This window comes from Genypterus blacodes, unplaced genomic scaffold (assembly GCF_046128005.1).
Source record: "Genypterus blacodes isolate CSIRO-AG114 ecotype Tasmania unplaced genomic scaffold, CSIRO-AGI_Gbla_v1 ptg000243l_1, whole genome shotgun sequence".
Taxonomy (NCBI): domain Eukaryota; kingdom Metazoa; phylum Chordata; class Actinopteri; order Ophidiiformes; family Ophidiidae; genus Genypterus; species Genypterus blacodes.
The window spans coordinates 210825-225516 of NW_027467041.1; the positions used below are offsets into that span (position 1 = coordinate 210825).

Genomic DNA, 14692 nt, shown 5'->3' on the forward strand with positions numbered 1-14692 from the left:
CGTGCAGTGATATACACGTGTGTGTGTTAGTAACTGCGACTCACATAGCCCCGCCAACTCCGTCAATCTGAAGGCAGTTATGCGACACAAACCCGTATTTTAACACAAGTAATACACTTTCAAAATCCATATACGTAAATGTAAATTCATCACAGCTTCAGAGAGTTTTGGAGCTTTCTTTCTTTAAAAGATTATATGAACTGATTTCATTATAACCCATTTCATTTTGTTTATTCATATGGTGTTCCGTTTTAGAGCCATTGTGTACCTGGACTGTGTAATTGGACTCTTTGTGGTGTTAATCCAGGATTGTTTGTTGACATGGCGCTCCACCCCGATGACGTCACCGTCACTGTTACACTGCTACCAAATCTCTTATTTCCGACAGCACGTGAAGGCAGCAGTAGGCAGACTCTAGCGGTACACTTTTCCTTCGGAACAAACTTGCGGAACAAATTCAGAGGAAACAAATATGAAACGTTACGGGAATGTGACCACAACCTATTTATCAACATTTATACTCCTACTTTACTTGTGTTCAGTCAGAGGTGAGTACAATACGGACACTTTGCTCATGAAATCAAAGTAATCGCATTATTTTGAATAGGTTTGTCTGCTAAAGGCTTTTTGTGTTGAAACAGACTAATAGACAGACTAATTAATAGAATAATACTGCTTACTACACATTTACTTTACTTTAAGTCATTCAAAATACACGCTACTCTTTTTTATTACTTTTAAGGCAGTGTTTTATAGTACTTGTTAAGAAATGTTCCATTCAAAGTTTATTACTGTATTATATTCTTTCTCATCATATATAATTATTTCTCTAATGAAATACTTGACTTAGATGAGCCCGTGTGTGATCTATAAGCCTTACATGCCAAAATAGAGCATATTATTGTCGCTATGTAATGAATGATTTGATGTGGGGCCACTCTGTTATTAAATGTGGCGCTCTGCTGTCATTGCACTTAGTGGTTTCTCTAAGAGGCGGGTTTGTGCAGGGAAATGTTATTTTCAGGAGACACCAAACCATTGATGTTTACATTATTATATATTGTTCTGGGTGGACATCTGTCTGAGCTGGTGCAGATGGAACAGAATGCCATGTGTGCTCATGTCTCTACTGTCTCCTCACCCAAAGCTTGCTTGGAAAACTGTTACCAACTCAGAGAACTGAATCAAAGATGAGAGTTAACTTCAGAAATAGAATAATGTAGATATTTGTGCCCGTAGGTGACTTGTTTGATCCCTGTCTGCCCACCTGTCTGTCAGGAGCTCTGCCTGTCCTGAGCTCCTCCTGAGCTGTTGCACCTTGTTGTTGTCACCTTGTGTAGCGTCTCATTCCCCAAAGCCTCACACACTTCAGTCCAACCTGGCTAATCCTGCAATCTCTTAATCCCGCACACATGTTGTTGGCGTTGGCTGATTTGAAATATGCCATCTATTTAAAGTGTGTTTACACCTTAGAAAGCAAGCTGGTGCGGAATTTGTCCGTCAGTATCTAAGCAACAGCAAGTCCCCTCACACACACTGCACACACTGCTTTAAAGAAGTGGAACAAAGCAACCAAGGCTGAGTTGCCGGCCTTCACAGTAGAAGTGTTCAATTCCTGCAGCTCTAAAATCCCTGCAATGTTCCCTAAAGGCTTGGTAAGGTTTGGGTTTAAAGAACATTACTGAACCTTTCAGGAAACCATCTGCTTCCATCTTGACCTCGTACAGCACACAGTACGTACAGCACATTCAGTCAAGCTCCGTCTGGTCAGTTTGTTTTGTTGTCAGAAGCACTGAGCTCATGTGTGTTCATGCTGGAACATGTCGACTCAGCAGTACATCCAGTCAGCCCGGTACAAAGATGTCTAACCTCAGCTGTTAACAACATAACACACCAGTCAAGCTATGGAAGAGTGCAGGCATGATGAAGACAGAATCTAATGAGATACCTGTGTTGATCTTCTCAACTGTTGTCATGGTTTCAGGGTTACATTCCTTAAATACAACTGAAAATGGACAAACATGGGCGCAAAGTATGTTTCCACTTGAGACTCCTGACAGCTCTAAGTGGCGACTCTGACGTGGCGCCTGATGAGTCAGGAAGATGGTGAAAGTGTAAAAGGTTTTCAAACTGTGACAGCTGTAACATAACTCATCAAACTTTTGCTCTGCTTCTCCCACTGGAGGCGTCGGCTGTCATTCTCCTGATCCAACCAGGATCTGTGAGTCAGCGCTTTGGCCCAAAGGCACTACGGTTCATTAGTTCAGCTGTAGAGCAACGAAAAGGGCGGAGCAATCAGAGCGCAGATGATTCAGTAAGGTGTATCCTCTGATGCATCATAGTTGATTATGAGATTTATGGACATTCCTCTCTTTTTGAATGCTGGTAATATTCCAAAGCAGTCATTGTGTGGAGCTGCATTTATCAGTCTGTCATTGATTGTTGCCATAAACGTCATCATCATCATAATCACAGTTTAATCGTTTGTTTTGTCTCAATGTCCTCAGGTGACTACTGTGAGGTGAATCTTTGCCATAATGCGGGAACATGTGTGACAGGAGTTGGAGAAGATCCCTTCATCTGCATCTGTGCAGACGGCTTTGCTGGAGACACCTGCAACGTGACAGAGACAGGTAGGACAGACAGACAGACAGGACTCTTCTGAGGCAGAGACAAGCAGGAACCCAATTCATCTAACAACTAATATCTGCCCGTCTTGCTTCCTCCTCCTCCTCCTCCTCCTCCTCCTCCTCTCAGGACCCTGCATTCCAAACCCCTGTAGCAACGACGGCTCCTGTGAGGTCACCACTCCAACCAGACGAGGAGACGTTTTCAGCGAGTACGTCTGCAAGTGCCAGCCCGGCTTCCAGGGGGCGCACTGCCAAACCAGTAAGAGACCGTGACCTGCTGCCTACACACACGTTTACATTTAGGTTCACCATCATCTTCCCGTACATCATGACACTTCACATAGTGATGTGAGGAGAAATAAGCCAAAGGAGGAGCTGGTGGAGGAAAGCAACATCGTTATAACCACCAACCTCAAAATGTTTCCATTCAGTCATGTTTTCTGACAGTATGGCGTTTGAGTACAAACACCAGCTGACACTTTCCATCCTGTCAGAGCATCAGCAGGGGAAGAGGTGTGAAGTCAACTCAGCAGCTTCATGAAAGACCCTCATTCACTGAGCGCCCAGGCCTTTCTGCTCTGCTGATCACTGAAAGGCCACTGCATGTATCTTAGCACACACACACACACACACACACACACACACACACACACACACACAGACACACGTCCGACTCATCCTGCCAAATCCTAACCGCACCCCCAACGCTCGATCCGCCTGGGTTTCTTCTCCCAAACACTTTCTGATCTGGCTCCAGTCAGACGTCAGGCCCGGCTGGGTGTGGAGGGGAGGAATGGGGTGCAACCTGTTCTATAAACCACAATTAAGATCAACCGTTTGTTAGGAATCGTGAGTCGGTTATTAGTCATTTCTGATTTCAAAAGGATGAGATCCGTTTGGCATCATGATGTAATGTTGCATGTCAAGATCAGGAGGAAGTTTGAGAAACCTTTGAGTTCTGGATGTTGTGTTTCTTTTGTTTGTGCTTCGTTGACATGAAAATCAGCTGAACTTTGTCGTCAAATCGCATTAAAGGTAATCTCAATGAACAAAAGGATTATTTGGTAGATTCCCGTGTGTGTGTGTGTGCCAGTGTGTGTGTGCCAGTGTTGTCAGGAGATTGTTGTTAAGATTGCAACCAATCCTCTTACCGTTAACAGGAATGAGCATTAAACAGGCCCGTGCTGTATTACGTCAACACCTCGTCTGCATTAGAGGTGGATTCTGGAAGATTCTTGGAAGATTTGCGAGACACGTCAGCAATAATCCAGTATTGTTTGTTGCGATGATACAGCATAACTTCTCTACTTGGTCATTTCATGTATCAATTAGCATATGAAGGTCACAACAGTATCAGTCGTCACTTATCAGTTGAGTTCACTTCCCCGCAAACAAACAGAGCATCCAGAGCCAGATGGAGCAGTCAGACGGGTCAGATGATCCACTTTGCTGAGGTTTAAAGGTTGAGGGAAGAAGCTGTGCAGTCTGACCTGACCAGCATCGCTTTAGTAAACACACATTATGTCAAACCCACTAATCATAAAGGGGCCAGTCTGCCCGGCAACACAACACAACCTGCTAGTTAAGCATCACAAGTGGGAATCCTTCATCCACTGTGTCCGATGCAGCTGTAGAGACACAGGGGAGAAATGGAGGGAATCAGTGTTGCACATTCCTTCTATACAGATGGATGGGATTGAATGCTGAGTGAGTGGATAGAGGCAGTGGATTGAGGTCATATCCTGCTTATCGCTCAGTCTTATACCTGAATAGTGTTAGAATGAGCATTGTTGTTATTGATCCATTGATTTAGTCCCTTTCTCTATATACAATTGTTCTGATATGAATGAAAATGTTTAACTTACCTGCTGTAGGATCAAACACGCTGCACACAGCTGCTGCTCTGGATGGTTTACGTTGCCACCCTGTGGACATTAGAAAGCATTACATGGTGGTGATGGTGTTTTTAGAAATTCCCACATATTTACTTTGTTCCCATGGCGACTCTACAGTGGTTGATAATTGTGTTTTGACGATGCAGTTATACACGCAGTAGCTGAGCTGTAAGGCTCTCCATGTAACTCAGGGAAGGAGTTAATGGATCAAACTCAGAAGATCGAATTACACCAAATATGAGTGTGAATGTGTTTAAAATTCTGAGTTATCCCCATAAAAACACCTCCATCTGTTCAAACTCATCATCCCACAACACCAGATATAGTAATGAACCTGACCCTTGACCCCTAACCTGGCGTCCCCTCTCAGCTGTGTCCCGCCTCCTCACTGCTGCTCCTTCTGTCATCACCTGAGGCTGAGGAGCTGTAGCTTGTGAGCAGCTGTGTGCTGGAGGCACACTGGGTCTTTTGTGGCGCTCCACCTGTCTGAAAACACTCTCTTGTCTGAGCCGTGTGTGAGCAGGTGTGCGCCACATCTACACACACCTCCGTGTTTCTGTGCCGGCGCTCTCACACACTCTTTAACTGCTTCAGCACTAAAGCTCAGTGTGTGTGTTTCTTCTAATCAGCTGCCTCGTCTGTTTTTCAGATGTGAATGAATGTGCCAAAGAGCCCTGTAAGAACGGAGGAACATGCAGAGACCTGGATGGAGATTACAGCTGCAGGTGCCCCTCACCTTATGTTGGGAAACAGTGCCACTTACGTACGTCCAATAAGAATGAGCTGTAACATGTTCATGCCTATTACTAGTAATCTTTCATGCAAACAACAAAATAGAACATTAGCTTACTCTGGCCTTTGTTTGTGTCCCAGGCTGTATCTCTCTGTTGGGAATGGAGGGAGGATCAATCGTTGGGTCCCAGATCTCTGCCTCCTCCGTGCACACCGGCGTGCTCGGCCTCCAGCGCTGGGGCCCGGAGTTGGCTCGGCTCAACAACCAAGGCATTGTCAACGCCTGGACGTCGGCCACGCACGACAAAACCCCCTGGATCGAGGTGAGAAAGGAAGAGAAAACATTACGACCACAAAACGTCACATTGTCTGACCAGTGAGAGCTGACAGCCTGGTCATCAAACAGATCAACATGCAGACGAAGATGCGTCTGATGGGGATCATCACTCAGGGCGCCAGTCGCATGGGCACAGCTGAGTACATCAAGGCCTTCAAGGTGGCCAGCAGCTTTGATGGAAAGACCTACAGCACCTACAGAACAGAGGGCCAAAGGAAGGACACGGTGATTATGTTACTGTAACCTTCTTTAAATAAATCTGCTGTAATGCTACTTGATGCTCGGACCAGTTTTTGCTTCTTCTTTCCCTGCTTTATGTACTTTTCCTCTGTGCTGCAGGTCTTTGTGGGTAACCTAGACAACGACAGCACAAAGACCAACCTCTTCGACCCCCCCATCGTGGCCCAGTACATCCGCATCGTCCCCGTGATCTGCCGCAAGGCGTGCACGCTGCGTATGGAGCTGGTGGGCTGTGAGCTCAATGGTAAACAAACACGTAAACACAGTCAGTGGAGCTTAAAGCCCTCTGCTCCCCCTCAGTGCAGTAAGATAGTAACGTTGGGTAATAACGGCACATGTCCACTGGCATGAAGGGGAAAAGACAGATTACATAAATGCCGGTCACATCTGGTTACGGCCGGATTTTCCACATTGCAGCTTGGTTGAAAAATGTAATTTATAAATCCCTGGAAAGTGGGAACGCCTGTTTTTATTTGACTTCTCCTCTCTCAGCTTTGTTTTCTTTACTGTGGTGATGTTGACAAGCACGATGGTGAAAAGTAGATTTCATCCGCGTGACTTGGCTCCCACCTACGATGCGGTTAGGACACATAAAACACACAATGAATCATAAAAGGAGTCATTTCAAACTAGAACACAATAAACCTACACACATATTTCTGTGTTTCCATCTCATTTTGTCTTTTAAATCTTATTGAAACCAAAAATGTAGTTTAGTAGCGCTCCTTGTACTTTTTTGTCTGTATTTTCTTTCCTTTTCTTTCCACTTTGCCATGAGTCAGATAAAGTGTTATTATCCTGAGTCACATGATGTCAGATGTTCCTCATGTCCACATGTTTTGGTGAAGGTGATCCATTCTTCTCTTCATGGCTTCTTGCTCCCTCTCTCTGTCTCTTCCCCTCTGCTTCTCATTCACAGTTTATTCAAACGCCACAGGTTGTTCTGAGGCTTTGGGAATGAAGTCCCGCCTCATCTCAGACATGCAGCTCACGGCCTCCAGCTCTTACTCCACCTGGGGCCTGGACACCTTCACCTGGCTCCCTCAGTTTGCTCGCCTAGATAAGCAGGGAAAGACCAACGCCTGGTCGCCTGCCACCAACAACCGCTCAGAGTGGATCCAGGTCAGAGAAGTGTCATGATTCTGTCAAACACATCAGCAGAACCTTTAGTAGAACTCCAAGCCAGCAGATATTGAAGTGTTCTCTGTGTTGGTGCACCAGGTGGATCTGGAGAAGACGAAGCGCCTCACAGGCATCATCACTCAGGGAGCCAAAGACTTTGGTGTGGTGCAGTTTGTTTCCATGTTTAAGGTCGCTTACAGTCTGGATGGAGAGTCCTGGAGCGTGATGAAGGAGGAGAACACCAACAATGATCAGGTCAGACCTTAGAATGTCTCTGCTGGGTGTTTTTCCTACTACATTTGTCTCTTGTCTTGAATCCGATCTTTCTATCTCAAGTTCTTTCCCACACATCCTTTATAACAAAGTACAGCATTAGCCTTCACATTTAGTTCAGCTTCCCCGTCTCTCCCTCTCCCTCTGTCTCTGTGCCGTTGGGGTCAAATTCTCTCCCTTTCTTTGAAGGGAATAGGAGAGACTTGTCTTCTGTCCTTTTTAGGAGACTTTCAGCTTTACACACTGGCTGAACTCAGGACGATCCAGTAAAAACTGTAAAACATCCTTTGAACTTTTATTCAGCGTAGAGCAGACAGACTGAGGGTTTGTCTGAGAGCTCTGCTGTGTTTGTAGTCTGTGTCTCAGATAAGTTCATGGCCCCCGATGGCAGCCAGTCATGTAGCTTTAGGTGGATGTCTTCAGACAATTGCGGTGCTGTAACTTAAATACTTTATATTTCATTTTCAGATTTTCCAAGGCAACACTGACAACAACACACATAAGAAGAATCTGTTTGAGCCGCCGTTCTTCGCCCAGTTTGTCCGCATTTTACCCTGGGAGTGGCACGAACGCATCACTCTGCGCATGGAGCTGTTGGGCTGTGATTATTAGAGCCTCACAGCTGTCAGAGCTCCAGCATCTTTCAGCCTCTCCTCCTCTTCAGACCACAGAATGGAGCGGCAGGAACAGAATCACCCCACTGTTTGCCTCAGAGTCTAGAGGGCTGTTTACCTTCTGCTCCATTCCCCATTAATGTTATTGGTTGTTGTTGGCTGACGAGCTGGGACTGTTAAGATTTATAGCACTTTTGTTTTGTTGCTGATTGCATTGCTCTGATTTCAGTTTATGACTCCATACTTTGCTCTTTGTGCAGATTGTTGCTTAATTTAAGAACTCATATTGATTTCTGACTTTGTTCAAGCTGCCGGTGTGTGATCGGGCTTCTTCACCTCTTTAGCTTTGTCACGGCGTAGAACTATTAACCCTTTGTTGTCCCTCACCAGGTGGCAGATGATGGTGATCCTCACATTCCTCTCCAGCATATTAGAGCTCACTGATCATCCAATTGTGGATTATAGAGTAGAAACAAAGCATTAAGAAGCAGGGCCTGTGCAATATACACTGTGTGTTTGAGAACACTCACACATGCAGATAGCCCAGTCGGAAAATTTCAGCTTTGCTTCATCAAATTTACAAATCAAATCATGATCAATTATTGACAGGAAAGGTAAATCTGTGGAGAGTTTCTGCAGAATATTCCTCATATTTTGCCTGACTTATCTACATTCTTACTCATTTTAGCTGCTTGTGTTTCATTCTTACATCATGTCATTACTATTTCAAATGTGAAATATTTTGAAAGACGTTTTTTATTCCTTGTTGGTATTGAAGAGAGATCAAAAATAAAATGTTAAAGAAAACTGTGTGTTTGTGTCGATGTTGAGAGTGTGTGATGCAGCCAGAAACACAGCAAACAAACAACTGAAGCATTTACTGCATTAACTCATGAGGTCAAAGGTCATGGATGCCTGCTGATACAAACTCCCTTACGCCAACTTGTGATATTTGTATCAAATCAATATCAAATAAAAAATAAATGGCGAGGGACAGCTGCTTCTTTTTGTGCTCTTTGTTTTGCCTAAACAGTCACTTCTCTTACTAAAATGAGGTCAGTGACATTCTGTTTCCTTCAGACGTGAGCACCAAAGCCTCTGCAGCCACACTGTGATGCTTCTCCATTTGTCCCTTTGCTGTTTACGAGAGTAATTACACCCTGTTAGCCTCTCATCTCCCTGCAAAGCTCACAGTCATGGTATGTTTGGCTCCTGGCAACAGCTGTCATCTGTATGAAATGGCTGCAGAGGATGGAGCATCTCCACCAGATCACTCATCACTGTGCACTTGTGTGTAAAGCTGCAGTAAGTGGACATTTTGTATATTGGACATTTTTCCCAACATAGCAGGGTTTTCTTCCAGACAAACACCAGCTGGAGAGATGTGGGTCCCCTCTTTACAAACACCTGCTTTCAGAGAGTTTAAGAGCAAAGACCTCCTTGTTTCCTCCCCAACATGTTCCTCCTCATACAAGGGGAAACAATGAGCTCATGTGTTTGTCTGTAAAATAGTTTTGCAGTAGTTAGAGTACATACATATATAGGTTATTACTTTTTTGACAGATTAAATTTAACTGGTCTTTGTAGGAAGTAAGGAACTTACTGTCTCCCAACTTCCTTGCTTAGTTTAAAGTTCCGTTTAAATCATACAGTGCTGCGGTCAGAATATACAGTTAATAATCATGAAAGACAAGGAAATACTGGCTTGGTCCTCTGCTGTGTGTTCAGGTGTGCTACCTGTAGCCTCTCATTCTCTCTCCACACACACACACACACACACACACACACACACACACACACACACAGGTAGGTCTTCCCTCTCACACAGGCTGCAGCAGCTTTAAAGCCCTCCTTGTGTTCTGCTCCCCACACTTATCAGCCGTAGCCAGACTGACCTGAGTCCCGTCTTTACTCTGGACTATTTTCTATTTGACGTAAAGTTTAATCTCACCGATGATTCTTCTTCTTTGATGGTATGAGAGCTCTGAGGTTCACATCTTCATCTGAGTCTTCAGCATCGGACTTCTAGGGGGATTGAACCCACTGAAGTCTACACTAAGGTAAGTTTGACTCAATGAATGTTGAAGAAATGACTCATTATTCATTATATTAGATACACTTGTAACACATTTGATGCTATTTTTATTACAAAATATACAATGTGGAGTTTTGCCTTTATTTATTCAATTTATTTAATGTATTACCTAACGCTCAAGTGTGTTTTCCTAAAGAGTCCCAACTGACTTGTCTATTTCCTCCACAGATTAAGAACTACATATAAATGTTACACCTTCTTCTAATGATTTTAAAACCTGTCTTTAAACTTTTAGATGAATTTTAGAATAGTGTCTATGTTTTAAATCACTGAGTTATAATAAATCTGTGCCCGAAACTCACCGAAGACATAGAAGAAGAAGAATGTCGTGCAATGTGAGATGTCATAACGCTACAGCTGTCCATAAAGCAGCACTGTCCGGTTTTACAGTTCATGTAAAGTAAATGCACAATGGGCCTAATGGGGTCGCACCGCCATCTAGTGGTACTTTTTCGTCATAACAGCGGCATGTCATGAGACTTTAAAGTTGTGCGTGGATGAAAACACCAGGGAATAATAAAGAAACACAACAATGCACGTAGACATTCAGTGCTCCATTGTGCTTTAAAGGATCTGTGAGCTGATCAGAACTCCACAGTCCCGGCAGGATCAGGATGATGGTGTGTTACCTTCAGGCTCTGCTGCTGCTGGGTGTGCAGGTCCTGCTCTCATGCTGGACTCCTGCCGCCTCAAACGCCTTCTTCTATCATGAAATCCTCACTGGAAATGGCAACAAAGATGGTATAGACTTGTTACATCATGCTATGTGTATGTTAGATCCACTGGCTGTATGTTAACATGGCTAAGGTAACACTTTATATTATAGTCAATATTTCCTGACCTTTTCTCATGCTGTCTCTCTTTCCCTCAGTCCGTTTAAACGGTGTGCAGTTCCACGTTGACTCCACTCAGCCATGGTCGATTGGATTCCGGGGGGGTAACGCCACCCTGACCTGTAGGTACTGGTACCAGCCTGAGCTCAGCTCCCCCAGGAGGGTTCGGATCAAGTGGTCCTGGCTGCCTGCTGTGGGTGGACGGGGGACAGACGTGCTGGTGGCTCTGGGGTCTGATATCAGAAGCTTTGGAGATTTCAGGTTATTTGAAGTAGATGTCACTCTAAATGTGCCATGTTTACAACTACAGATCTAACATTTACACTTAAATACAGCTACAATGTATTAAAGCTTTAAAATGAGAGTCCAATGAGACTCAAATATATTCCCCTTTGTTGTTCAGGGGCCGTGTGCGTCTCAGGCAGGACTTCCCAGGAGACTCTGCTCTTGTGTTATCTGAGCTCCAGCTGAAGGACACAGGTCGTTACCGCTGTGAGGTGGTGGATGGACTGGAGGACAACAGCACTTTGGTTGATCTGCAGTTAAGAGGCAGGTTCACCTTCAACATCACACTGTGTTACTGAAACACAAAGAGAGAGAAGTTAACATTGTTTATGTTATTTGTTTATGTTATTTGTTAATAAAGAAAACAAGATAGCAAAAAGTAAATAGCAGGAATGTTCTGCTTGATTATATACGCAAGTCAGGTCCTGTCCATTGGAGGGCCTGGAGAGAGGAGCAGTCATTATATAAGTAGGAAGTTTAAATCACAATAGAGTCAGTGTTTATATAATGGCTCATTGAGAAGCAGCTTCATGCTCTGACCTTCACATCTCTGTCCAAATGATGTGTGACGCAGCCTTTGTGTGAGTGTGACCTCACATGGCTTTGTTAAGTCAGCTGCATAATGGCCTGAGGTGAAATATGTTGAAACAAAATCTACAGTATGTGTCATTAGACAGTGCTGGTTCTGCTTTGACCTCCTTCAGTCATTATGTAACAACACATCCCACCCAGGTGTGGTATTTCCATACCAGCACCCTCGTGGCCGTTACCACATGAGCTTCCTGGGGGCTCAGGAAGCCTGTGAGGAGCAGGACGCCACCCTGGCCACCTTTACACAGCTCCTCCGGTCCTGGAAAGAGGGTCTGAACTGGTGCAATGCAGGCTGGCTGGCTGATGGGTCGGTCCAGTACCCCATCACCCGGCCCAGACTGCCCTGTGGTGGGCACGGCCTCGCTCCAGGGGTCCGGAGCTACGGCAGACGCCACGCGCACCTTCATCGCTATGATGTGTTCTGCTTCACCTCTTCTCTCCAGGGTGAGGTTGGCTTTGAGAAGAGGTGGAACACTTACATCTGTTACTTATGTATCCCTTAGTTTAAGTAAGAATCACACAGGGTATCTCAGTATCTCAACATATAAGCCCCAGATTCTTTATCCTCCTATGGTGTCTGAAGAAACATCTCAACATAAATCCATATGTCTCCTCTAAAGGGAGAGTCTACTATCTCCAGCATTCATACAAGCTGAACCTGACTGAGGCCCAGCAGGCGTGTCAGGAGGACGGAGCAGAGATCGCCAAGGTCGGACAGCTGTACGCCGCCTGGAAGCTGTCAGGCCTGGACCGCTGTGCCGCTGGCTGGCTGGCTGACGGAAGCGTCCGCTATCCCATCATCATGCCGAGAAGAAACTGTGGTCCATCTGATCCGGGGGTGCACAGCTTGGGCTTCCCACCGCCCCAGCACAAGCATGGGGTCTACTGCTACAAGACATCTAAGACTGAGGAGGAATGAATGTAGATCTCCCCTCTTTCACTCATCAGCTGAACTGTTTCATAGTGTGTGGTGACATGATCATAGTTTTCCAATTTGATTTGCAATATTAACTACAGAAGGCCATTCTCAGGCACACCCAGGGGACCCCAGACCCAGAGGACCCCACACCCAGAGGACCCCACACCCAGAGGACCCCACACCCAGGGGACCCCAGACCCAGAGGACCCCAGACCCAGAGGACCCCACACCCAGAGGACCCCACACCCAGAGGACCCCAGACCCAGAGGACCCCAGACCCACTGCAGTGGAGAATATGCAAACCTGTACATCAGGGAAACCAAACCACCACTAAACAAACACATGGCTGAACACAGGACTCAGCACTTCACCTCCACTGGAGAGACAAGGGACACTCAACACACACACATCCTGGACAGATGGTTAGAAAGAGGAGTGAAAGAGGCCTTGTACATAAAAATAGAGAGACCGACCATCTTGTGTATTGGATATATATCTTGTTTGTTCTTTGTATAATAAATGTTTCCTATTGATTAAAATCTTTGTGTAAAAGTTCCTCGACTCTCCTTGTAGATGTTGCAACTGGTTGAAAGTTTCTATTAAAATTGTATTGCACTGAACTGTGTGACTGCATGTGTGTGTGTGTGGGGTGTGTATGTGTGTGTAAGTCTGAATGATGTCCTAAAAGCTACAGTTCTGCTGGTTATGCAGTCCTAACCAGCAGATGGCAGTGAGATGTTTTGGTTTCAGTCATGTGAGGGCAAACGCAGATAATGTGCAGCGATTACTGAAGTGTTCTTATCATCTAATATAAGCAGGATAAACTATGCTAAACTATTGCTACTACAGTTTCCTTCTGTATTTTTAAAAACAAAACTTTATTTGTAGGTTAATGTTCTGTAAATCTGACTGTAATACATTGTTTTATGTTTTATTGTGTTTAACTGTGAAAAGTAGCTGTGGCAGATCAATCTATCAGTGTGACTAATAAATACTGTGATTTTAAACATGTTTTTACTTTAAATTGAAATGTTTTATTCAGTACTTTAGAAATATCTATAGTTAAATAAAATGTTTACTTTATAAATATTTTCACACTAACATTTTTCTTTAATTTAACCTTACATTTCTTTTACATTGTGTATGAAATACTTAGTGCTATACTTTTCCAAGAATTGTAGTGAACACACTGTTGTCATGCAGAAAATCCTTCCTTTCCGGGCGATACAGTGAGATTAAAGGAGAACAATACATGATGACACAAATGTGAGCGCTGTTTGCAGAAAGGATCCGTAGGATGAAATGTGGCGACGCACACGCGGAAAAAAGAGCAGCTCTCTAAGAAGAAGAACACAATGTACAACCAGACCAGCCTATTCCAGTTGTGCAGAATCTCTCAGCTATGTGAGACATTTATTAGCAAGACAGTAACGTATTAGCTGTACTGCTGATTCAGCACTGAATCAATGCCATGACTGAAGGAAGTTCACCTTCAGAGCCCATCAAGGCTAAACGCTTCACTAAATGTCAGTAAAAACAAAGTAGGTAAGATCATTTTACTAAATTGATACCCAGACTAAACAAAGACAGCAGCAGTAAGGATGGATCTTGTGAAATCTGGACACAGTGGTTTGTAACACAGAGTCACTGTTGTTGTTACAGGTCAGTATGAAGCAAAGCCAAACTCTGATCTGCCCGACTATCACCACAATATGCTGCTAAGAAAAGAGTGTGACATCATTTCACAGGCACACACAAGTCTGTAAACATCAATATCATTCTTTCTGTACCTGATATCATCATAACAAACTGTGCTGACCCAGATATGAAGGAGAACTGCAACTAATATGGTGGAAATAATGAGCAGGTGGGCCAACAAACTGAAGTATTACATTCTTTATGTTATTCTTATTGAAGAAAACAGCTGAAGACATTGAAACATGTGGTGTAAAACATTTTAGAAATGTTTCTTTTATACATAATGAGGGAAAAGAGCCATAATGGAAACAGGGGCGGAACAGGCAGTCAGTTATTATGATGACATCAATGTAAACCTGCTGGATCAGTGTTCAGCTATTGAGTCACGATGCAGATGTGTCATTGTCCATGTGAGGAGCTGGGAGGTT

The 14692-nt window shown here is 44.2% G+C and overlaps 2 protein-coding genes across 3 annotated transcripts; both read left to right on the forward strand.

The window, feature by feature from the left end:
- The first annotated feature begins 374 nt into the window (after positions 1–374).
- Positions 375–8384, forward strand: LOC143016778 (lactadherin-like). 2 transcript variants are annotated; one of them, XM_076171264.1, is made up of 10 exons: positions 375–548; positions 2508–2633; positions 2758–2889; positions 5175–5288; positions 5399–5580; positions 5664–5819; positions 5934–6078; positions 6754–6956; positions 7056–7211; positions 7698–8384. In XM_076171264.1, exons 1-10 carry the CDS (start codon positions 473–475, stop codon positions 7839–7841), a joined length of 1434 nt encoding a protein of 477 aa, XP_076027379.1. In that variant the 5' UTR covers positions 375–472; the 3' UTR covers positions 7842–8384. The 2 variants fall into 2 exon arrangements, with proteins under 2 accessions (XP_076027379.1, XP_076027380.1); XM_076171265.1 differs by having other exon boundaries at positions 6772–6956.
- A 2168-nt stretch (positions 8385–10552) lies between these two features.
- LOC143016780 (hyaluronan and proteoglycan link protein 3-like) lies at positions 10553–12566 on the forward strand. The gene is made up of 5 exons (XM_076171267.1): positions 10553–10679; positions 10810–11032; positions 11175–11320; positions 11789–12091; positions 12268–12566. The coding sequence occupies exons 1-5, from the start codon at positions 10553–10555 to the stop codon at positions 12564–12566; spliced, it is 1098 nt and encodes a 365-aa protein (XP_076027382.1).
- The last annotated feature ends 2126 nt before the right edge of the window (positions 12567–14692 follow it).